This window comes from Symphodus melops, assembly GCF_947650265.1.
Source record: "Symphodus melops genome assembly, chromosome: 12".
Lineage (NCBI taxonomy): Eukaryota > Metazoa > Chordata > Actinopteri > Labriformes > Labridae > Symphodus > Symphodus melops.
In genome coordinates, this window is record NC_136702.1 from 15,152,021 (window position 1) to 15,177,605 (window position 25,585).

Below are 25,585 nucleotides of genomic sequence, written 5' to 3' on the forward strand. Positions count from 1 at the left end.
TCTACACACCGTGCAGCAGTCCCAGTATATAAACGTCACTACCTCCTCCCGTTGGTTCGAGGGGAATTCTTCGGATAATATCCCGCTGCTTTCTCACATACTGTAAGTCTTAGATCACTTGGACTTGCTGCGGAAAAATACTGGGGGGGGGGGGGGGGGGGCTAAAAATGTGTGTGTTTGCGTTTCACACATATACAGCTCCTATGCAAGTGTGAAAGCCTCATTATACAGCCTGACTTTTCCACTGGAAGACTTGGCAAGCAATCAAAGGTGCACATGGACTTTTTATTTCTGCAACCAACCAGTGGACAACATTTTTGTTAATCAAAGCATACTTCATTTTCACTTTAGCTTTTTAAACCGTTGTACCAGGAAAGTCAAGGCCACATGAAATGCACTTAGACTGGTGGTAGTTGGACTTGATCTTATATAGGGCTTTATAAGTCTTCTGACTACTTAAAGTGCTTCTACACCACGTCACACCTACCCATTCACAAACTGATGCCAGTGGTTGTTATGTAAACTGACCATCGGAAGTAACTAACCCCATTCATACACATCCACACGCCCCTGACGCAGCAGAAACCTCAACATTCCGGTCGAGAGATGACGACTCTACCGACGGAGCCACAGCTGCCCCATGCTGTTCAGTTCTCCAAAAGGTAGGGGTGGGGCCTACAGGCTAACTCTGCCATGCCCTTCATGACCAGACCACTGTGACTGTAATTGGTCCATTTCCTCCACAGGACCCTGAAAGCCAGCACGAATAAACACACGAGCAAATCACTGCACAAGGAACATTTGTTAGAACTAAGGGCTGCTTGTTACCTTCAATAAATGCACAACCTGTGGCTTTCATTTACACAATGTATGTATGATCGTCTGCCTACTTTTCCCCGTCATATACAGAAAAGGCATGACAGTAAACCCTTCAATTAAATGGGATTCCTTTTTGAAATGTAGGTCTAAACAGATGGATTCGGCTGCAAAAGGAGTTTCACATTCAGACTCAGGATTAGACAGTTTCACACTTCAGCAATTAGAAAGCAACCCCCCTTCCATCTGGTTACAGCAGGGTGTATATGTGTATGTGTCTGTTTGCCTATTGCTGGTTTCAGCTCTGCATTGTTTTAACAAAGACAATTAGAGAAGAGAGAGAGAGAAAAAAAAAAAGCTCGAGTCCAGATTCTTCTGTTGTTTGCTCACATATTCCCTCTCTCTCCCTGCATGTGACGCTGTCTGCCCACCCACTCCAACAGAGAGAGAGAGAGAAAGATAGAGTGAGACATTGAGAGAGCTAAAGCGTAAAGGGAGGGAGGAGACAGCTCGCAGAACAGAGAGCCAGTCTGTTTTCAGCTCCCAGTTCACTGCTGCTGCTCTGCCAGACAGCATTCAAGCCGTCCACCGTCACGCGCTCTCCAACACGTTCACTCTCACTTTACGACGGCTGACAACACACCTTTTTTTTTTTTTTTTCCATTTCCTCTGCAGCGCCGCCGACCCCGAGCCAAGATCAACTGGTGAAGAAAAAAAAAAAAAAAAAAGACAGACTCGGGTTGAAGCGTTTATCACGCCAGCTCAGGAGAGGCTGGGTCGAGGCTGGAGAGAGTGACTGGAGCATGGAATGGAACCTCAGAAGAATGGAAAGTGAATTGAGGCACATCAACCCCGACCTGCTGCAGCCCAGCAAGAGCTTCAAGAAACCCTCCTCAGGCACCATCACCTTAAACGTTGGGGGGTTCCTTTACACAGCCCACCGGACCACCCTTGCCAAGCACCAAGGTTCTTTTCTAGAAGAACTGGCCAATGGTAAGAAGCCTGTCCAGCACACTGATTCAATGGGCAACCCGTTTATTGACAGAGATGGTCCAGTTTTTCGCCATGTGCTCAACTACCTACGAACGGGAGAGCTCCAGCTGCCTGATGACTTCCGGGAGGCAGGGCTCCTGCGCAGAGAGGCTGATTTCTACCGCCTGAGTGAACTCGTGGAAGCTGTGGTTGATTGGGAAAGCCAGAGGGCGGCCCAGCGTGAGGCTGCCTTTTTAGAGGTGACGGATAGCCACGAAAGGTCGCAAGGTCTCAAGGTGTACTGCAGTGACGCCGCTTTCCTCGATAAGATCAAAGGGCGCCTCGTGCAAATCTCCAAAAGCCGCTTGGATGGCTTTCCCGAAGAATTCGTGGTGTCGTCCAACGTGATCCAGTTTCGACACTTCATCAAGTCGGAGCCGGGCTCGCGTCTCGTACTGAAGGAGGACAGCACATTCTTGTGCACACTTGACTGTCTTAAACTAGAGACAGTGATGTTGGCACTTAGGTCAGGCTTCAAGCTGGTCACCAGCCTCGACAGCAGCAAAGGTTCTGTGGTGGCAGCCGAGGCTCTGCACTTTGTCAAGTAGAATTCGACAAAAACCAAGCGAACAGAGAAGATGAGAGAAAAAAAGTTTACCCTGGTTCTGTATCCAAGAGAGATATTGGCTAGAAGGTGTGCTGGGTGTATTGTGTCATTGGGTGAAAGAAGGAAAACCGATGGGCTGGACTTTCTTAGAGCATAGTATTTAGATCTTTACAGCAACATGTTGGCTTACAAACACAGGACTGGATAAGATGTGGGTATCAGAGTTTCTATAGCCCCTTGCAAAATAAGCAGAATGGCATTTTGGCATCACCCTTTACTGCTACTGCTTTGTAAGCTGGTATAAATGGAATTAATATTCATGCAGATTAAATAACTGTATATGAAAGATTTGTTGGATCTGATCAGATATCACACAAGGCAAGCCAAGATTGAGTCCTTCCATAGAGAAGACAAAAAGGTGAAACTAAGATTCTGAACGTTGAAAGCTTCATTAGTGGATTAGTCTTTGCACAAGATCTGCTTCTGCTGCTTTGTCCACGAAATGAAAAAAAAAAAAAAAAAAAAAAAAAAAAGAAGCCTGCTAAAGCAGCTGTGGTGTGCACTGTTGTGCCATTCAGCTTTCACTACAGTCAGTGCCTGTATGTGTGCGTCAGTGAGAGTGTGTGTGTGCGTGGGTGTGTGTGTGTCAGTGAGAGTGTGTTAAACTATATACTTTGTGTGCCGTTCTTAGCTGATCTAATTGCTTGTGTAGTTTAGAAGCCTCTCTGGAGCCTTAATGGAAACTTGTAACTTGTTATGAATGAACTAACAAACTGACAGAGCGAAGCATCAAAACTGTATCTCTGTTCGTGTCAACCAAGTTTAAATCGAAATGCAAAGACTTGTGATTATTGTAAGGGCTTGACTCTAGCATGATGCATGTGCACTTAAAAAAACAACCCTGTGTGTTGGTTAGTGATGTGAGCCTCTCTGAAGTCAGCGCCACAACAATGCCTATTACTTCATATGTAAATATTTTACTAATAAAAGTGACACGGATTGTACTGGTTTTATGTGTGGTGTGTAATTGCATGGCAAAGTGTATATGTAAAGTGGTACAAGCCAAAGTCGTTGCTTTGACCATTAGCAAAACCGATATGATTTAAGCGTGATCCTTATAAACATAAAACTTATCATGGGTTGTTTCCCTCAAAACTCAAAAGTAAAAAAGTACAGTCTGGATCTGCTCTAATTCCCAACTGTCGGACATGACACTTTGTTATTTATGAAAGAAAGAAAATGGTGAATTCATGTAGTATTTGTAATTATTAACACAATCTTGCTTTACACTGATTACATCATCATTATTATTATTATTTGTTGGGCTGGTACACTGAAATATGAAAAAAAGTAACTCTTTTTCCCTCAGAGGTCGGGTGCAGAGTGGAGATCTTTCTACGGGCTTTAATACAATAAACAGGTTTCAAAACAGGATAGTCATTTATAAAGATGTCTGTATGTATTCCTGTTGAGTGCATTATTAAATATTTTGGAAGATGGACACACTTTCTCTGTATATCGTTTATAAAATGAATAGCTGGATCAACCTTAAACATTAACAATACATGGCAGTTGTAAAATTAAAGAGTAATAATGCCGTAGGGACAATATGTTCTTCTTTAAATGACAGGCTTGATTAGTAGATGACATTTGAGTGAGGATATGACAATAATACATTCCTTTCACTCTTATTTTAGCTTAGCCAGTCCGGAAATTAACATTTGTACTTGTGATCAGAGTTTAAAGATTAAAATGTATGATCAATTTTATTTCCTTTACTGAGATTAGAGTCATTTCATAATATTTTTTATTTACTTTTAAAATGTGTTTTGTCTTCTCCCTGCATTGTGTTGAAAACGGTTTCTGATAGAGCTGCACGTCAGCTCTGAGGCCCTGTAAATCAGGAGACATTTTTTTTTTAATATACTGTATATAAAAAAAAAAAAGAGAAACATAGTCTAATGTTTTCACATACCAATATGGGGGAAGCAACCAACATGATAACAGCCAGTTGATCCACATAAAAACGTTAAAGTGTAAACACACTAACAGTTAATAGCTACTACACAACCAGCAGCCTGCATCACTTTACATACCAGCCCCACTGAATCACATGTCAGTCTGACACCCTGCAGCGTCTTGAACCAAACGTTGCTCTGCCCTGAGCCACTGATAACATGCACAGATGATAGAGATGTTGGGTGCTGGCATTTCACTTGCATGTCAATGTTGAGACAAGATGTACGAGAGATGACTATATCAAACCATCATCAGGGACTGAACTCCTAGAAGAACACCGTTTCTAATGCAGGTTTAAGGTCCGTCTTTAGAAATGGCATCGTGCTGTCTGGCTTACATTAGTGTTAAAAGCCTCTTTTTTTCTGGTAAAAATCATTTGAACCGTCATCCTACAGTAAGCTTAGTACTGCAGTAACTCCACCTGCAGAGGCCTCCGGGGAGTCCCTTCAACCCCTCCCAGTTCCAGCAAAGATATTTGGCATTTTAAAAACTGGGCCAGTCTGTGAGATAAATCCTGCCCTTCTCCCTCAAGTGAGATCTCTTTTCATCTCCGTGTATTCCAATTTTCCGAATGTGTGTCATCCTCATCGCTTATAATAAATTCTTTTCTGTCTAGTAATGAGGAGTTAAAGGATGTTTCATATCAACTTCACTCAAATCATCATTGGAAATAAAAGTTAAAGCTTTAGTCGCTGCAGGTCACAATCAGCCTTCTCATCGAAAGTGATGCAGGAATGCTCTGAGCTCATGTCTCATGCTTCACAATCCAGTTGAGACAATTAAAAACGGTGCTGAGTAAAGTCTGCTGTGGGTTGTATTTAGGGATGTTTCAAGCAACTCATTTCCCTATTGATGAAAGGGAAATTTAAATTCAGACGAAGCTACTAGTCAAAGGGTAACTGGGATAAAAGGGCAGCCTTAGAGCTTGGCCAAGCCTTCCTCTCTGACAGGGATAGTCTCCCGCTGTGAGGAGCATGCATGTGAAGAGCCGGGTCAGGTGAATATCTAGAGCAGTCCTCCTACAATGATCGAGATATTTTCGGGAGTGCATACGCGAAAATGCCTTCACTTACAACAAGTCTCATGGCAACACTATGTTCAGAATGGAAGCACAGTCAAGGTTTTAAAGCTTTTCTAAAAAGATGATATGTAACACCTTATCCAGTTAGAAGCAGTTTATAGAAACAAAAAGAAATCAGAGAGAGAGAGAGAGAGAGAGAGAGAGAGAGAGAGAGAGAGAGAGAGAGAGAGAGAGAGAGAGAGAGAGAGAGAGAGAGAGAGAGAGAGAGAGAGAGAGAGAGAGAGAGAGAGAGAGAGAGAGAGAGAGAGAGAGAGAGAGAGAGAGAGAGAGAGAGAGAGAGAGCGAGAGAGCGAGAGAGAGAGAGAGCGAGGTATGATTTCAGTACTCCTGCTGTGTACACATTTTGTGGGTTTTCAAGCACTAACAGTCCCTCTACTGCTGGGAGATTCTGTGTTTCAATGTCATTTAACTGTTTTGTTGAAACAAAATAATTTTTTCAGAGTGCCACAACAGGATGCCGATTCACAACTGGCCGGGGACTACAGCTGGAAATTAGCCGCAAATGCTAAAGCTGCTCCTTTTAAATGTATTATTTTGTCCACGAAATAATAAACCAATAAACTAAAACTAAGCAGTGTTGTGCTAGTTTTGTTTTTTTCGGTTATTCCTTTACAGTGCTGGTTCCCAACAAGGGAACCAGGCTCCCTACGGGGGGGCGCTAAAGATGTGACGTGAAGCTTTATCAGCCTAGGTTTGTAAAATTAGATTAACACGTATTAACTTAATGAATGTTCATTTTTTAAAGTAATGCATCTCTTCGATGCAAATGGAAAAAGGATTGGGAATCACTTATTTAAAGTACCGCATGTGCTCCGACCCTCCCACCAAACTGGCTTTGAGCCGTGACATATACTCCATTTGACACTGAAAAAAAAACAGCAGAGAGGCAGCCATTGGTTAATAGGTAAAATGACCGAGGTCATACTGAACAGATGTTGTAAAATCAATAAAGAATCATGATCTCATTATCGTGTAGATGCTGAAGCATGTACTCATTCACAAATTGACTTTGAATCCAAGTATCCAGAATCGTTTTGAATCGAAAATAGATTCTCAATCGAATCGAGACCGCATTAATCGAAACCGAATCGTGAGACACCCAAAGATTTACAGCCCTAAAAATGACCACTAGATGCATTTTATGGTTACAATATTCTTGAAGAAGAATACAATGTGAAAGTACAGGGCGCTCTGATGTGCACATCTGTGCCTGAGCTGAATTTACTCAAGTAATAAACTAAACTGTGCTGTAATTTAATCGAGTTCTAAGGAATTTTTCTCCAAGGATGTCGGATGAGGTACTAAATAATTATTACACTTTAAAAACCAAATATAAAATGAAATAAAATACTACGAGTTTCATAGTTCTGTCTTGTTTAGTTATATTTCTGAGTTTAGATTTCTAGTTCTTGTTTTAGTTGTCCTTTCCCTCAGTGTTGTTTCTTTAAATGTTTCCCAGTTCACTCTTTAGTGTTTTGTTCTTTGTTATCCTTGTTTCTCTGTTCCAGCGTGCATTGTGTTCATTCTTCTGTTCTGGTGTCTTCAGTGTTGCCTGATTTATATAACAGTTCTGGTCTTCAGTGTTGTCTTGATTTCTCTCTTGATTGCCCTGATTGTCACGTTAGTCTCACCTGTGTTGATTTCCTCTGTATGTATTTAGTCTCTGGGCCTTTTTCAAACAGGGCTCTGTTAGAAGTCACACTAGGAGCTGAATGAAGTCCGGTTGATCAAGGTGGAGGGTAAAAATACAGCGGACGGCTTTGGTAAAAACTTCACTCTCTCAGGCGGAAACAGGAACTGAGTGTTACCATGGTTCCTCAGTGGCATCTTGCGGGACACCTTTTAATTTTTGTAGCTTATTCATTCGGTAAAAATGTTCCTGTAGCTTGGATTATTCCTATTCTTCTCTAGTAAATGATATAAGTGAAGGGTTATAGCGAAACGATCAGATGGAGCCTAAATTCTTTATTGTAATTTATAATGTAATGTTCAGTTAATTTATTTGAATTTCATAGAACAGGTTGTCTTAAATGAATGCACAGATAAGGATACTATTGATGAACATCAGAGCAGCAATTAAATTTTTATTGAGATTTTACAAAAAAAAAAATCAAAAGTAGAATATAAAACAGATAAATATAAAGCACTTCATAAATAAACACCTCAACTGAAGGAAGAAAGACGAGTCAGCCTATATCTGATTCTCAATACTATACATGTGAAGTTGTTAACATCTGTATGATGGTGTTAAATGTCGATTTTAGTTGGAAGCGTACTCACATTTGTATAAGAAGCTTCTCCCTTGATGACCGGATGCAATAAGCTTTGCACGTGATCTGAAAGTCGGCATCTGGTGCAGACTTGCTGGTGGAGGGTTTTGATAACAAATCACCACTCAACGCTGATTGGTTTGGGACGGACATAATGTCAGAGCCTCAAATGCAAACGGATGGGTGGTGGGTAGGGAGAGGGTTTAGTGGCTTGTTTGAAAAAGACCCTCTGTGTTTCTTCCCTGAGTCAGTTCATTGTTGTTTGTGCTTGTTAAATTTCAGTTGCCAGTAACAGTGTTTCCAGTGTCTTCCACGTTTTCTGTGTTTCCCTGTCTGGATTATTATTTAGTACGTTTTAAATCTTTTAAGTTGTTTTCTGCAATTGGGTCCTCCTCTCCTTTGTTTTCCAACCGGTTATGACAATGGGTGGACAGGGAACTCAAATGTGCATAAAAGGAACAACAACCACAGTATCTTTCCATGATTTGCTCAGTGCATACTGGGCACAGCAAACTACCAAGGCGCTCAAAAGGACAATGTACGCATTATTGAGATCTGTTTGTAACAAAGGGCACAGATCTACTGATGCAAAACCATTTGAATCAGTTCTATCTTGTTTAACGGTACGATCTGTGCGGAGGGCAGGCTGTCACAGCGTCACGTCAGGCTACACCGGATTCTCATTGGCTCTTATATCATCTTATCATCAACACAGCCTGTGAGCAGTTGAGATAGAATGTGAGTGAGTAGACTACTACGTTATTCTTCTTTAGTCCTTGATTAAAACACAAGGCCGCCCCGTCCACGTGAACATGACGTAAAGACGGCTCCTTCTAGACATCTCGCTCATTGTAGTCAGTCATGACTCAGAGAGACATTGAGACAGGATATACTTGATTTTTGCTGATTTTTACGTGTACAATGTTACACAGTCTGCCTTTAAAATGTGACAACAAAATAATCAATCTCAGGATTTTCTGAATCAGTACTTAATTTGGTAAAACAAAAAAAATATAATACTGCAGTGCATTAATGAATAAATATTTAGTAACGCTTTACACTTCCGCAAATTTCACATTTATTTAATTACAATTAAATTTGGGCTTTTGAATAAGTTACTTGCTAATTTTCACCCAGTTGTCATAAAATTCAGGGGTAATTTCAAAGAAATAAAAGACAAGTTTGTCTAATTGTCACCTAATTACGACGAAATTTGCGGGCCAGTAAAGTGTTACCAAATATGTTTTACTAATGGGATTGTCCTGTCATGACTTAATCACCCACAAAGACCAATGATCTTCAGATCCTCACAAAATCCTACACACTACACCTGGTCATGTGAACCCCATGAAGCATATTCTTACTTTGCACAATGTGCTGATATTTTAAGGACAACATCAAGTCTGAGGTCTTTTTTAATTACAGATGAGCTCCATGAATTTTTTATGACTTTGACTTTCTACTGATTAGTTGCGGGGTCAACATGGTCCCTGCCTCATCAAACGGCCGCTTAGGAGGATGAGGGATGCCAAAGGTGAAAGCAGTTAAAGAAGGTCTTGATTTCAGGAGAGAGAGAGAAAAAAAAGCTTAAAACCATCTTCGACTGTCTCATGCCACCCGTTTCACCTGTTGCCAGGCAAAGTCAACTCCTACATCATAGGCTCACAAGCTGCTCTCTGTCTCTCGAGCCAAGACACACATATACACACACACACCTTGTTGTGCGAGGTTGCTCGGCCAGAAAATGACTAACATGCCTGAGATTTTTATCTTTCAAGCAGCAGATTAGGAGGTAAAGCAGAAGAGGAGGGGGAGCGCAAGAAGATGGGTGATGAAGAGAAGGCGGTGCGAAGGTCAGACTCCTTCCACCTCCTCTCTCAGTTCAGACAAAAGAGGCAGACTGCAACCATCCTTCAGTTACAAAAAAAACATGAGGAACGGATAAAGAGGCTCGATGAGTGGATACTGTGAAATCCTGAATAAAAAGGTGCACACGTATCTCTCTATGTCGCAGTCAGTTTTAAAGCAGTCTCTAAGAGAGCAAAATCGTAATCATCTGCGTGACGATCTCCATTGTGTTCAGATAAGTCCTCAATGTTTCATTAACATTCAAACATAAAGCAGCCATTTAATTACGTGCAAACAGATCATAGTGCACCAGTGAGAAGATATAAATGTTACCAAGCTCTCCCATTGGCTGGAGGTGAAGTCTATGGATAATATCCTGCTTTGTTCTCACAGAGAATCAGAAAGGAACATGTGTCTGTTTGCATTTACACAAACAACTGCTCCAGAAAATACCAGGAGTTTTTCCAGGAGTTCTTCATGAGTTTTCTGCAAGTGAAGTAGCCCTACAGGAAGCTAGTTAGCAAACTAACATAACAATACAATGAGTTGTAGTTTGACTTAGAGCAGCAAGGAGATAAATGTGTAAATGGATTTGAGCTTATATACTGTAGCACTTTACTAGTCTTCTGACTCCGTAAAGCCCGTTTACACTACATGTCACACCATTCACATCCATTCATAGCAGAGGTAGCTATGTAGTAAGACCATCAGAAGGAAAAGGCAGACAAAGCAGTGGGAGTAATTCACAGTTAAGTGTCTTGCCCAATGACACATCGGGCATGTTGCTGCAGCAACTGGGGATGGAGCCCCCAACCTTCCAGTTGACTGATGATGACTCTACCGCTGAGCCACAGCCAGCCTTTTTAACTGTGATCATGTTGACAGCAGCTGGTGACGACAAAAGTCTGAGAGAGCGCGTCTTTGTTTTGTTTACATGTTGTACATGTCTGATGACTTTATTTTTATTGATGATGAAAAGCAAGCTGAAGGTCGCCAGCTAACACGCTCACTCTTTAAACTGTAACACTTGTTCAGAGTGTCGACCGAAAAAACTTTGACTGCAACATGAAGAAGTAGAAGTGTGAGACCAGCTTGGAAAGAAAGTGGAGGTTCTAGTGATGAGGACAACATTTCCCTGGTTCAACAAAAGGACTAAACTCTCTGAACTAAATGAGTCATGGAACCAGAAGTTGTCGAGTCCTGAGATGATCTGTGTAGATGGAGTAGATGGAGCAGGTGAGTAAACATGAGCCTATATCGCTTATGTTTATGCTGATTATCGGATGTAATCCAAAGTTCCTATTACTGCCTTATTCCCACTCCAACTGCTGCTGCTTATAATATTACTACTGAAGTGTGGTGAGTCAGACAGGTATTTGTTTCTGGTGCTGGCTTGATAGTGTTCTAATTGCAAATTAACTGCTCCAGGGTTATATCAGAAAAAAAGCCAAGGCCACCTCTTTTGTTTAGCTTCAGACTGCTTTCACGGACGTCCACAATGAACCAGGGCTCTGCTGTTTTCAAAGAACTTCTTCAAAAACACCCTTAATCTGATATTCTTCACCCTTGTGTTCAAAACTTCAACAATACTAATAACAAACCCATTTTCTGAACAAATGTTGATGCAAAATAGTCATGCAGGAAATCTTACACCAGTTAAATCGTAGCACTTATGCTTACAAATATGACTTAAGCAATCGACTCTCTGTACCTAAAATGTTAACTTAACAACCAATTCAATAATAAAAAGGAAATATTCCAGAGTAGGATAATGAAAAAGATAAGACAATAGAATGAACTCCTGGTTGTTCAGGTGGTGTCGGTCTAATCCCAGTGAAATGATCACTAATTTGTAATCCACTTTTTCTACCAAGGATCAGGTAATCTCACTTTTATTCCTGTCGTTCAAAGAAAAAACTGGATAAGAACACCTTAACCCAGGAAAAGACTTTGAAGGATAACCAGAGCTCTAAATAGAAAGACATTATGATGTACTTTGTCCACATGGGAGTGCCAAAATCTACACAAACAGAAACTGAGAGACCCAGTTCAAGACGGGGCCTCTACAGGGCTCATTGTCTTAGCATGTATATAAATGCTTATACATTTACTGCAAGCTACCTGAACATATTGCATTTCTTGTCATGGAAAAAAGAGATTTTAGCACGCTACACAAGCTAACACCCAATGTTGCACCTGCTTGTTGGTGAAAGATTTCCCAAGGTTCACCCTCTTTTCAGACCGAGCTTTATCTGCTTGGTGTTTGGCCTCAATTTATGGAAGTTTAACAGTAAACTAGTGTAAAATACAAGAGAAAAAAAACATTGAACAGATGTCTTGTAAAATATCATTGTCACTGTACAAATACTTTAAAAAACGTATTGTTTGTGCAGAGTATTGATTGGGCACTCTCAGGACAAACCAGATTTCTTTTGGATCAATGTAACCGTAATCCTACTCAACACAAACGTGAGGTTTTATTCAGATTAAATCCTGGATTAGATTATCTAATTTTATCCCATTACCTCCTCCCCCAACCACATTTATATACAAATATATAAATAAATAAATAAACCAATTTCAAGAGATGATGGTATCTGATCGTGTTCATATCTGTTAGCTAATCCTGTTGGATCACTTTTAAACAACCGGGCCCAGCAGAGACAGAGCAGGTAGGAGGTGGAAAAGGACATCAGAATCATTCTGCCTGCACCTTCCTGTTTTGTGAGACTGCTATTTGGTGATTCTGTTCATGAAGATTTGTGTTCATTTGTGAGTTTCTATGTTTTTCAGTGTATGACTTTAAACTGGACATCAGCCTTCTTGCTACATATTAATCCAATGTTTAACTTTGGAGTAGATACAACATGTTTTAAAACTCTAACAACAGTAGAAAAAAAAAACGGATAAATTATTAGTCCTCATATTTGGTTAAATTTACACACATACCTCATTCTTTGTTAAATTCTGTATATTCAGAATGATTTACAGGAGATTTAGAGGAGAAGTTGATTTCTTGAGCCAACTGTAGAAATGAGGTACAATACATCTGTGTAATATTTGTAAGAACATGATTTCACTTGGAGGCTGTTTCTGGCTGTCTCATTGATCAGGAAAATCCCACGCTTAAATGGTACTGCAAAGCTGTGTTACCACGGTTACTAAATAATTTACATATATGTATAAGGTGCCATTAAAGATTGGTTCAAAGATGTCTTTTTTTTTTTTTAACAGTTCAACAGTTCTCTTTGTTCTTTTCATACCATTTACGAACCACTCCAGATATAAGAACCAGCTCGTGCTTCAAACCCTTCACAGATTTGATCATTTTTCACTCTGCCAAAAAAGAATTATTTCAAAGCTTTACGGATCACAGATCAATTGTGATCTGTAGCACCACTATCAGATGACATCATGAATATTAAGCCTACTCTCTCCTTTATAAGGAAAACATTGTCCCCTTGTGAAATTAGCACAAATATGGCTGTCAAACAGAAAACCTGGGGCAATGATGACGTATTTTCCAGAACACACGTAGGAGTAGCGTACTTGGTTAATTTCCGTGTCTCTTGGCAAACACTAAAGCTAAATCCGTTAAAGCCTTCCTTCAAGGCTGCCATGAAGTCTACTCTGTGCACTGGCCACAGTGTACACACACACTGCAAGGTGTAAGGTGGAGTGGGAGGTCAATATATTCAGCACTTACTTTGAAGAACCACAAACATTGATTTTGCATAGACAGAACATACTAAGAATTAAGTGGATGATTAAGAATATGAGGCTGCATTTGGTTTATTTTATAAAGACCCAATTTATTAAGGACCAGGATTTTTCCTGATACACATGACAACACAAAGTTACTCAAAAGACAAAAATACATTTGTGAAAAAAAAGGCTGAACTTTTCCCCTCTTAAACCAGGCATCTGTCAGTCAAATCGGAGTTATGACTTAGTGGAATCTGCAGCTAGTCTCAAACTTAAGCCCTGCGCAGAGGCCAACATACAGTACAGGCCCTGAACTGAACAATGCAAAGAAGCAACGTTCTACTGAAGGCCAGACTGATGGTGGGTGAGCACTGAACAGCTTTTTTAGTTGGGCTGAGAGAGGCAAGTTTTGTAACTGTTGAGTGAAATACTCCCACACGACACGAAAAAGATTGTTTTATTTTTTGCTCAGAAATCTCACACTAAAGTAAAACAAGCATATGGATCATGTGGCCTGTGTGGAGAAACAGCCATCATATCACAACACTGACGAGCTATTATTACAATTTTAATAGAGAGCCAACATCCAGCTGGCTATGGACTTACAAAAATATGAAACTTTTTATTCACGTGTCAGTGAACATGACTCCCTGCAGAGATTAAAGCAGAGAGTAATCTACCCACTGGTGCAGGTCAGCCGAGCTGCTGGATGTTTCATGCAGAAATGGCCTGCTCGACTCAATTTTTCTGATTTTGAAATAGAGCCGTAATGGGAGGGAAATAAAATACAGAACAACCTTTTATACTCTCTCAGATACATAATGATGGATTGCTGAAATGTGAGCTGTAATGCCACAGTTTTATTAAATTACAAGAGAAGGTGTATAGCAGAGTATATTATCACAGTGTCTGACTGTGCTCTGCAGACACTGCATTGACTTTATCCAAGTTAGACCCAAAGGACGCCTAAAAAAAACATTTGAAATCAACCTCCCAAAACCTGAGAATAAAAACTGCACCGAATTTTAATGTTAACTTCAATCTTTGTCTCAGCCTCTGTATGACATAGAGACCTTACAATAAAACAATTGAAGCTTATGCTAATGGATTTGACTGTAAACTGAGATTTCCTTTACATGTTCATGTTGAATGTGTCATCAGGTCTACATGGCCTCACTTTAAGTTGAAAGGACTCTGAGGAGTCAGAACTGGTACCATCTGAAGTATTTCCAGTAAGGAGACATTTTCATTGATATTAGCTTATTGGTCTCCGTCGACTCAGTGGCAAGGGTCATGACAGATGAATACCTCGCCATTTCTCATCTTCAACTCTAAAGAAAACATCACCATCATTTCCTCACACTTACCTACAATGTGGTTCACTGGAACACCTTTCTGTCTTCAACCTGCTGACAGAGAATACCATTAAACCTGATTCTTGCGTCGGTGCAGGCGAGGCGATATTATGCAATCGCGAAGCAATGATTGTTTGCAGGGCCTGGAAGTACTCTGGGCCGTTCACATTTTTCGGCGCTTTAAGAATGGAGAGCATCACGTTGAATCTCTTCCTTATTTCTGGTGTCAAGTGTTTCTGCCGGGGGTGAACAGCAGGCTATGGTTTGGGCAAACCTTGTTTTCAACAAGCAGAACAGAAATGGGAAGGCAGGTAATGTTTCTCTAGCCAAACAACTCCAGGCTCTCTTCACTGTCTTCACCTTGGGCAATAAATAAAAAAAAAACATTCATGTCTGAGAAGAACAGCGGGCCTTGAATTACAAGTCCTCTGCTACTCTGTGACTGCTGGGAACAACAAATGTGAGGTGCAAACATTATTTCTTTATCCACAAATTTAGACTCCTGTGATTTGGAAAAATTGGTAATTTATTGAACTGTATGTTTGTGTATTGTTGCTGCTCTCTGGGTTTATGTCCTTGAGCAACAAATAAGGTGCGATTTCTTTAAGATTCTGTAATTTATCAACGGTAAATGTGTGCTGGACCGTACAGACAATGTTTTGCACAATAGATAACAGAGCCGTTAAAATGGAGAAAAAGTGTATATTCTTACAGCCTAAACGTGTTGTTGCCAGTGTGAATGTGTGGAACAGTGAAAAGAAGAGAACATGGTTTGTTAAAAAGAGCACAAAGCTCAAGTGAATTTCCAAGGATACAGAAACACTTCATATCAAATGTCACTGTGTCTAAAAACTCAATCAAAAAGTACCTTTTATTATTTGGGATTTCAACTCTGGTATTTCATTTTCTGATTGTGCAGGTAAGAGTAGAAGAGCAGAGCAATAGGAGCTGCCAGCTTCAGCCTGATCTGACAGTGAGTTTGCCCAGGAGGGTTAAGCTTTCCAACAGGAAGAACTTTGAAGCAGGAGGGGTGAGAAACTTCTTTCATCTCTCCTGTCAAAACACCAGACAACGTCAGGCAAACAGCCCAAGCACACAATGAGTGCTACACAACCTACACAAAGTCAGAAGACTTAGTGAAAGCAGGAGGGGAATGGCCTTGTGGATGACGTCAGAGAAACTCCTGAAAACGTGTTGAACGCGTCGCCTGACATGAAGCTTTACGAGAGGTAATCAGATTAGACAACACTGTTGCCTAATCAAAGGTTTCCAATATTTTTAAATTTCAATCACACAGAAGCTGAAGTCATCCGAGCGTTGTCAGTCAATAAGATCATACTCCACAGAGATAATGTGAACTGTAGTTTTTTAATGGTTTGTTCCGTTTGATCTATGAAGTTGGAAATTCTGAATTTGCAGTCTGACACGTCAACGCCCTCCTGAAGTCAGAATATTGTCTCGGAAACTCGAAGCAGCTCCATTAGTCCGAGTTTAAGCCAACATGGCTGCTACATGCATCGACAGTAGGGTTTAAGCTGTAACTAATGTGTTTAGTAGCGGCCCTCTTTTTGGGTAATTTAATCACATTAAAAGTATTATTATTTAAGTTTCATCGTAGACGCGTCATCTGTTCTTGTGTGATGCCTGGTGTGATGTTATAGTCAGGTGTTAGCTAACCAAACAAAAGAACTTCTGGAGGCGTCCATGTTGTTTGTTCGACTTGCAGCTGGTTAACTCGGGTGTGACGTCATTACCCGCTCCGAGAGTCGGGGGTCAACAAAACGCAACATAAGCCCTGATAGTAGAGTGTGTGTGTGTGTGTGTGTGTGTGTGTCTGTCCATAGCCTTTTTAATCATGACATCATTAAAAATAATGTAATCATTTTTAAACATAACAGCAAAGAAAAGCATGTTCATGTTTTTTTAAAAATATAAAATGCTCTGTACACAATTGTGTTCATTTGCCATTTGATTAAAACTACCAGACACTTTCTTAATGTATGAGACAGAAGAGTCAATTGTCTTTTCATAGATGAGAATAAATGGAAAAACTTGGAACTGATACAGATTATATTTAGCTTTGAAGAAATTAAAATGTGTCTCTTTACTTAAAAACATACTTTATAGCCACCGAGGCTCAAACTTTGTATTTAGGACTTCTCCACTGAAGAAGCGGAGGCACAAATTGTGGAAAAAGCTCGGCAGACGCAGCTGAAGTAAAATCTTACTGTAACAGAGCAGTACATTGCATCTGGCTTTCTGTTCTCCCCTGCACACTTCTGTGGCAATGGCAACTGGGCCTGTTGCTTAGCAACCTCTTAATCAATACCTGGTCCTCGTCGGAACAAAGCAGAACAACGAGGGGGGAAATAATGGAGGAACATTTAGCTAGCAGCCTTACTGTACAAAAGCCATGTCAGATACCATTCATGTAGGTATCAATCACTGACGGTCACCATTAGCAACCTCCTGCTATTGTTGGCACAATGAGCACTGAAAGCAGTAGAATGTTTTATACAGACGTTGAAATGTCTGGAGCATAAAGATAGACACTGCATAGCTGCCTGAATTACATAATTCTGAAGAAATGGAACTTGACAAAAAAAAATTTAAGCTACTAGGTTTGAGCAAAAAAAACAACACTTACTGTAAACAGTAACACTTGTTTGTGCTTCTGATGCTACTGAACAGTTAAGACAATGTTAACTGTCAGGTGGAATCGTAGCTTTTTTTATTGAATACTAAAGCTGTCAGAGATTTGTTAAAGTCAAACGCTATTAAACACCAAAAAGCATTAAACAAACCCTAACCTCTCAAAGCAGCTTGCTCCACTGTGGGAGTGATTTTAGAGGTAACTTCATACAAACTGAAATCATGTGATTTTTTTTATTTTTTTTAGACCTTTCAATGGTTCATAATGAAACGTTCAATTGTATCTGATAGAAGAAAAGTCTTCAAATCTAACTGGACCAAGAAGCCGACCCTGCCATTCCTTGAGTCAACCTGGTGATACTGAGACCAGAACATCACTGGTATAACTTACTAAGAATATGGTTTAAAGATAAAAAGTGTAACTTGAATAATTCAGACTTTAAGTTCGTCCCTTCAGGTAAGTTTCTGATTTCAATGACCTCCACCTCAGATTTACAAAACCACAAATTTATAACAGCAATACAACAAAAGGAAGTTTTTTTCTTACGTATGTAACTTTGACTAGTTTGTAAAAGGCTCTTTGTAACACAGCAATAAGTAAGGTCTTTAAGCTGCTGTTTGTAAAGCGTTATGAGATTACCGTACATTGTTATGAAATGGCAATATACAAATAGAAGTTGATTGACTTTGAAAATTAAAAACGTTATCCACTCAACTAACCCAACCCGTTTGTTGACTCTGGAATCACGTTTGATCTCGAGAGGTTTTGTGAGATTTCCCGTCTGATCGGGGGAAGTTCGTGAGTGAAATCAGTTTGTGTGTGGTGTGTTGATGTTGCCGTGTGGCTGCACACCACACACTGTGCGACCGAAACTGTAAAACATCCGATTATTTATCGCCATGTGTGTGGTCTCTAAAGTTTTGGAAATCGGCCGACAATTTTAAAATCCTGCCGTGTGAACCAGCCTTAAGTTTGCTAGTTTGAGAACTTTTAAAGTACTTCATCCAGATAACGTTCCATCAGTTTGAACATGAACATGTCGTCATGGTATTTGAGTTCATCCTGATTTAACTGCTTGGGATGTGTTCCTTCTAGTTAAAATAATATTCTAAAACATGCGTTACTTAAAGGTTTGTATAAATTATTGACATAGATGTTACAGATTGACATTTGAGGAAGGGGCAAAGAGAAGGATAAAGCTCATTTCAAGATGTGTAATATTTGCTTAGCTTCAATAGGTGGTATTGTATGTATTAGGTATTTAAAATTATAATTCTATTTTTCAATATGTCTTACATTTTTTCTTACATTCTTTAGAAGACCTGCTGTGTCGGAAGTTTAAGTCTAATCTGAATCGTTGTGAGGCTGAGTGCGAGTCTGAAAGAGCAAGACTGTTGGAAAGTGAGTGGGAAACAAGTCATACAATACAGCTTCCTGTAGGCGAATGGGGGCGGAGCTGAGCACTGGTCAGGTAAATAGACTCCACACCTCCACATCCCTAAGGACATTATCCTCGGTTTTGTTTCCAGTGCACTTTCGCACGCAAGCAAGCCATCTGAAGGTTATCTTAAGCCTCCTAAGTGTCATTTTCCCTGAATCTCACCCCCATACAGATTCTGTTCTCACAAACAATACTTGGTTTCTATACATCGTTTCAGCTGGGGAATTTTAGCACAGAGAATTTAAAGTGTTGCTATTTTTTGATGCTGATAAAAGACTGAGAGCAGTGAATAAAATAAAATAAAAAAATAAGAGAAAGAGAATAATCCATTATCATATGTGGGAGGTATTAATGCACATGTAAGTGTGGGTGAATCTAAGTGCACAAGGGTGGTGATAAAATAAACCTTGTGGCTGTGGGATATAACCTGATGACAAGAGAGCTTTATTTCAATTAACATGAGATTTTTGAGGCCTAGTTTACATGATGTTACATGATGCAGCTATTCATGATGAGCTACAGCAGGCTCAAACTAAAGCTCCTTAACACAGCAGCAATGAAATCCTTTCCAGGTTTTTCTTGGGTGGATTTAGGCGGACGATCTTTTCTGAGGTTGAAGATCTTGGGACTGATGAGTTGTACAGCTTCGACCTGTGTGTGAAGCTGTGCAATGTTCTGTTGACCCATTTTATGTCTGTTTGAGGCTTTACATTAGCTGTCAGGATGATTTTATGAGCGTAGCACAAGCGTTATCATGACCGTACTAGTGCAGGTATGCAGGGCTTTGCTGATCTGTTGTCACAGCTATGTTAAACTGACTAAACATGACTAGCTTTGGCTCGTTTTAATCCGACTTGAAAAATAAAATCCCCCCAAAAAATGGTTTTCAAAGGAAAACATTGTCGACAAAAATCAGTGATTGCATCAGTTTCAGTCTTCCCGCACATAGACGACATACAGGTACAGTATGTAGGTACATTCATTGGCCCTAAAATATCAACAACATAAAATCTGTATATCACACAAAATCCAAGCTACATAATAATGCAGGGTGTTACAACACGCAGCTCGGGATGCAGGTGTGTGTATATAAATATACACACATGCTATGGTGTTCTGTAATGGACTGTGATGCTCAGCAAAGTGCTTTCTCTTCTAATTTACTTTTATGGACTTTTATTATCATGACCGAAATGATATTTGTGCTTGTATGAGGATAATAATAACAGTAAGAAATTAAATATATTGCACTATACATCATGATTTTTTGAACTTAATAAACTACAAACTCTTCTCGCTATTCTGCCGACTGTTTTTGAGGAAGAAAGGGACAAGTTCGATTTTTTACCTTACCCTTATTGGATAAGGTAAGGTACCACTCCTCTACAGCAGGGTCGCTCCAATGCTGCTATGTCCCTGCTGGTGTAAAATCCAATTTGGCCTTGATTGTTTTGTAAGTGTTGTGATGTTATGAAAAACTGTCAAATTTCAAGTTTGAGTGTTACCTGAAGCAAAAAAAAATACAGAACAATAAAAGAAGAGAAAGAAAAGCATCACCATCTAGACTAAGGTTCCTGACCTGTGGTATTAAAACCAAGAGAAGAAGACAGCTTCGCTCGTTGGCACTGAGGTGCAGCAGCCGCTTCATCTAAATTTCGTTGAGAATCTGTACTGCTCATTGAGAATACTGTCAGAGAACTTGAAGAGCGGCACATTTCTGGTTCAGCAAACACCTCCAGAGAAGGTGATCTGTGCAGCATAAGTTACCATAGCAATCAACCAACGCCTGTCAAGGCCAAAACTTAGCATACGCTTGATAACAACAAGGGGACTGTAGATGAGTTTTTTTGTTTTCACTGCCAACAGCAGCGCAGAACAGAAAAGGATAGGAGAGTGGAGAATTCAGCCTGTGCGCCTTCCAGTGCTGAACAGAGATCTGCTGACATGTCAGAAACATCTGAAATGTTTCTCATTTCAGAGAAAAAAAAAAAAAAAAAAAAAAAGGTAAACGGGCTGCTCTGATAGCACTTTGTCTTGCACCTGCTCAATACTGTACACACTACATGTAACGTTCACACCTCCACAGGTGGCAGAGGCTGCCATTAGAAATCTAATCCTTACAAACACATTTACAATTTAGGGCTCTTGTCCAAGGACGCTTCAACCTGTCGAGTGCAAGAGCCAGAGATTTGAACGTAAAATCTTCTGATTGGGAGAGACTGTTCAAGTCATTCTTTGAAAGAATATCTTTCGCTCGTCTATCTTCTGGAAGCTGCAGTCGTCCCATCAAACCTATTTCAACACTGAATTCTATTTTAGGATTTCATTTGGGGTTTTCTGCCTTTATTATGACAGGACAGTGGATAGAGCAGAAGATTGAGGAGAGGAAGGGGAGGGGGGGTGACTTGCAGAAAAGGAGCAAGCAGGTCAGACTTGAACCGAGGCCAAGCTGCCTGGAGGACTATAGCCTCTAAAACAAGGGGCGCGACAACTGCCGCCCACCCTCCACACTGAACAATGCCAGCACCTGAGGACGGTCTGGCTGAACCCATCATACCTGCACACCAAAGGAAAAGAAAGCTCTGTGGGTGGTTTGAAATCAATCCAAACAGTCTTTGGCAGCCCCGGGACAAGAAGGCAGTGCAGGTCCCGTCACAAACTACAAAAGCAAAGAGAGTTCACTTGGAGGCTGCTGAGGCCAGAGCTGACATTAGAGATGCATCACCTGCAATTTCTTTCGCCAATTTCTCCAGGTTTAACCCTCTGATTGTGGATGATTCCCCGGCTCCTCCAGCCACAAGTCACAGAGTCCTTGGCCGAATTGCTCCTGAGTGGAATAAAACTACACAAGGTTTTATAACCTGCTCTCACTCTCACTCAAACAAATCTCCCCAGACCATTTGGAGTGTCAAACCCTTTATGTCCACTACTCTCAGCTGTTTTTTAAGCCATAACAATATGTTGGAAGTGTTTTCTTCTTAAATTTGTAAAGTCAAACCTATAAAGAAAAAACATCCCCAGTGGTCACCCCAAAAAACTATGATTGGCTCTTTTCTCTGTCAGAGATGGGACTGACGTAACAACGCGACATTTATAAAAGAGAAAATGAGCTTCAGTGTTTTTATTCTACTTCTAAGTGTGCTGTGATGTTTGTCCCGCTGAGATATGTGTTGCGAAATAGTGCGCTCTAAAGTTTAGAATTTAACCTTAATCTCTCCTGTTAAATACAAATCTTCTGTTGTTTAAAGAGCTCAGGATCATTCTGAACATCCTTGGTGTTGTTCCTTTAGATACGCCCACGTCCTTGACAACAGGCGACCTGTACACATCGCTAACGTGCTGTTGGGAAAACTGGATCACAGCTACTTAAAAAAAACAACAACAAAAAAACTGGTTTTCTGCACAGCTGTTTCAAATCAGGGACAACTTCAAACAAAACTGAAAGTTCAGACTAGACACTTGTAAAGATCAAAGTTATTCACAAAGCTTCAGAGAGCTCCTCCGGTGTACAACTGTTCGAAGAAGTGAGGAGGAGTTTCAACAGAGTTTCTCAAACGGAGGAGAAAATAAAGAAATGTAACTTCTGCAAACACTACATGAAGAATAAGTGGATAGAATCATCTATTTGTGCATCTCAGACTTTTTTTCAGTCCGAAGTGAGACGTGTGTGTTGAGTTGCTCTGCGGTGTCATGACCTCCACAGGTGTATCCAATCAACTCTTCACCTGCTGAAGAGCTTGAACGCACAAGTGGGCATTTTGTAGGCTATTGAAAGTCAATCTTACAAATGATTACACAGATGCTGATGTCGTAGTGCAACATGTCTGACTCGATTCTATGATTGACCTTTTTTTTCTCACAATTTTTTGGGATTAACCAATCACAGCTTCTGAAAAAAGTGTCATACCTATCCAACCATGCCTCCTCCTCACTAAGATAAAAGTCTCTTCCTCGCTCAGAGTTGCTCAGATCACTCCTCAGCTAAACAAACAAACTCTCTATGATTTCTTTAATCTCAGTTAGGAGCCCTCTGAGAGGATTGTCAGATTTTTTTGTGAATACGGGCCCGGGCTTTACAGAATCCTCCCCATACACAACAGAAAGGTTTAAAACGGCGTGATTCAGTCCTGCCTTGAAGAGGCTGTGTTATATCTTCAAAACCTAAAAACAAACGCCTCCGCTCGATGTAGACATGAGAAAGAAGGTGCTTAGAAGATCCAAATCTGCAGCCTGTTGCTATTCCGAGTGTACTTGATGACTCAGAGGTTTTTTCTGCCCTATATGAAGTCTTGTTAGTCTTAGCTCAATAGTTGTTGTTGTTTTGTTTTTTTACACACTGAGAGTAACATCAGAAAATAAACACTGCTCTTTTCTGGTTTCACGCTGTCTACTTGTTTAGTTTCTACAACTATGTCAAACAGACATACTGTAGTAGACATTACCAAGGAATGCTCAAAAATTGCTTTTCTTTTTGTCAGCCAAAAATACACACTAACATGCACCCTTAGGAGTGCTTGAAAAACAGAGCTGTTATTTCAATGGGAACAAACAGAGGCACTGCAGGAGATTCAAGATCACCTCTGATATTAACTACAACTAAAGTGTATGGTTTTTTTTAACCACCTGAATTAATTGTTTCCCATTAAATTCCAGGATTGTTGTCTTTATTACATTTCAAAAATCCAAAATTTAAATGTCCTTTTAATTGCTCTTTTTTTTTATTATTTTGAGAGATTGATTGATACTTCTACTGGGAGTCTGTGGTTTCTGTGTTAGCTGTCAACGCAGCAGCTGAAAGATTTGTAACTTCAGAAAATCTCACCAATGCATTTTATCGACAGTCAATCGTGCACATCAGTGAGGTTTTTCCTGATTTTAGCTTCATTGAACAGCAAATACATTTATACAATACTCTGCTTTTTAGGTCACAGCATATAGATATTAAACACAATGCAAAGAAAGTTTAGATAATTCAATCTAAAACACTTTCACACCCCCCCCCCCTAAAAATTAACTAAAAGAAAACATATTTGTACTTGTTTTACACATTCATGTCATTGTTTTTGTGTGGGAGACGATGAAATGTACTCCTGCTCCGCTTCCAAACAACACTCCCCTGTGTTTGTACAGTCACAGTAATGACACACTGTCAAATCCATTATATGTTTCAGATTGAATCATACAGCAGCAGCACAGAAGAAAAGAGGGATTCTGTAACAGCAGATCTGACCTGTGTCACTCTGGCTGAAGACTGCCATGGTCTGTCCACCCACTGCATGCATTGTGAATGGATGATCTCTTGGGACCTGCAGTGATGCATCCTTCTCCCCCACATCGCCCAGGGCCGTCAGCTCCTCATTAAGGCTGAAACGTACCTGGGAAAAACATCTGAGTCAGGCCCACAGACTGTAAATACTGCTCAGGCCCTGCTGACTAATCATACCTACAAACATCAGATGGGGTCATCTCATATCATGAAATGTGGAAACTTGAGAGGAGGTTTGATCAACATGAAAATTAGTGATAGGATAACCAAAGGAGAAGAAGAGAAAAAGGCAGATATACTGTGAATTATTCTATTTCTTTAAAATACCAAAGTGTTAAAGGCAAGACAATCATTTAAAGACAACAGTTGTGAAGGTTCATTGTAGGCCTAAAAGCTGAAAGCGCAGTTTTACATGCAGCTTTCTTACCTCTGTTTTGCCATGCTTTCTGTCAGGTCAATGAGAAGATGGAAGAAAAAAAATACAAGACAACAGTACATGAATTAAGAACATGACAACAAAAAATGTTTTAAATGCACTAAAATAAACTTTTTCAGAGACATACTTTCCGATGGTGATCTTTCCAACTTCTCCTTTTTCTTTGGCCTTGTCCCATTGCTGAGATAGGTACTTAGGAACCTGTATTAATATACATACATAGAGGTCACGTGGATGTATTAGACAATCAAAAATAATTTACATTATACATACGTTAAAATAACGAGTTCCTTAGCAGAAACTTTAAAGGGAAATTCAGACCGACTTGGTCTATGTCAAAAGTGTCCGTAAGCTAACATTAGATAAACTTATTCAATGTAAACGTGTAAAAATGTCAACTCAATGACGTAAAAACACAACGTTGGTCATTTAAAAAAACGTTTTCCACAGTAACCCACATAAGATTGATGATAACAGTCATTTATGTAGGCCTAGTCCCAGTCCAAGTACTCAATAAAATAAAAATAAAACCGAGGGGACAGCTGTGAAGTGTGACGTTTACCATTTAACAAGAAAACATTTAACAGTGTTTAAAGAAATCTCTTTGAATTCATCGATAGTCAATATTTGTTAAAGAAACTGTTGGTGCACAAACCTTTACAAGCCATACACCATGACTTTGTTTCACTCCAGTTAGATCAACTTCTGTTTTTACTGACATGCTCAAAACCTTGTCACAGATTTATATGAACCAACAGGTTGCAGGTTGTGTGTTAGCCAGCAGCAGTCTGCTAACGTCCTGTTGTACCTTTCAAAATAAAACAACAGCAAATACGTATGTAGTAATATAATATAGTGAAAATCTTTTGTGATTTTAGACAAGGCAAGCGAATCGAAATAATTTCTATATTCTATTTCTATATTTCTATATATAATAATCTATTTTGGTTGCCTGTATGGAGTATTATATTATCTAACTTTTTATCTGTGAAAGCTGCTTTTATTATTTCACTTAAACAAAACAAAATAAGTGAAGTGTCGTCCCAGAATTATTTGGTCTTTGGAGCTGCAGGCTTCTTATTGAATTACATACCATCTAACTAGTAGGGTAAATAA

General features: G+C 39.9%; 2 protein-coding genes across 2 annotated transcripts in view; one reads left to right on the forward strand and one right to left on the reverse strand.

The window, feature by feature from the left end:
- LOC306833046 (general transcription factor IIF subunit 2-like) overlaps positions 1–25,258 on the reverse strand; it is a 47,109-nt gene extending 21,851 nt beyond the window's left edge. The window contains exons 1-4 of the mRNA XM_079358101.1: positions 25,125–25,258; positions 24,597–24,670; positions 24,461–24,479; positions 23,998–24,142 (exon numbers count right to left, since the gene is read on the reverse strand). Of these exons, the coding sequence (XP_079214227.1) occupies positions 23,998–24,142; positions 24,461–24,479; positions 24,597–24,670; positions 25,125–25,190 (304 nt within the window). The 5' untranslated portion in view covers positions 25,191–25,258. The remainder of the gene's footprint in view (positions 1–23,997; positions 24,143–24,460; positions 24,480–24,596; positions 24,671–25,124) is intronic.
- On the forward strand, positions 1,294–2,941 carry kctd4 (potassium channel tetramerization domain containing 4). Its single transcript, XM_079358099.1, has one exon. It carries the CDS (start codon positions 1,620–1,622, stop codon positions 2,394–2,396), a length of 777 nt encoding a protein of 258 aa, XP_079214225.1. The 5' UTR covers positions 1,294–1,619; the 3' UTR covers positions 2,397–2,941.
- Positions 25,259–25,585: the final 327 nt, after the last annotated feature.

What these genes read in the sequence shown, in the direction of transcription:
- kctd4 (XM_079358099.1), top strand. Translation starts at nt 1,620, where the DNA reads ATGGAATGGAACCTCAGAAGAATGGAAAGTGAATTGAGGCACATCAAC.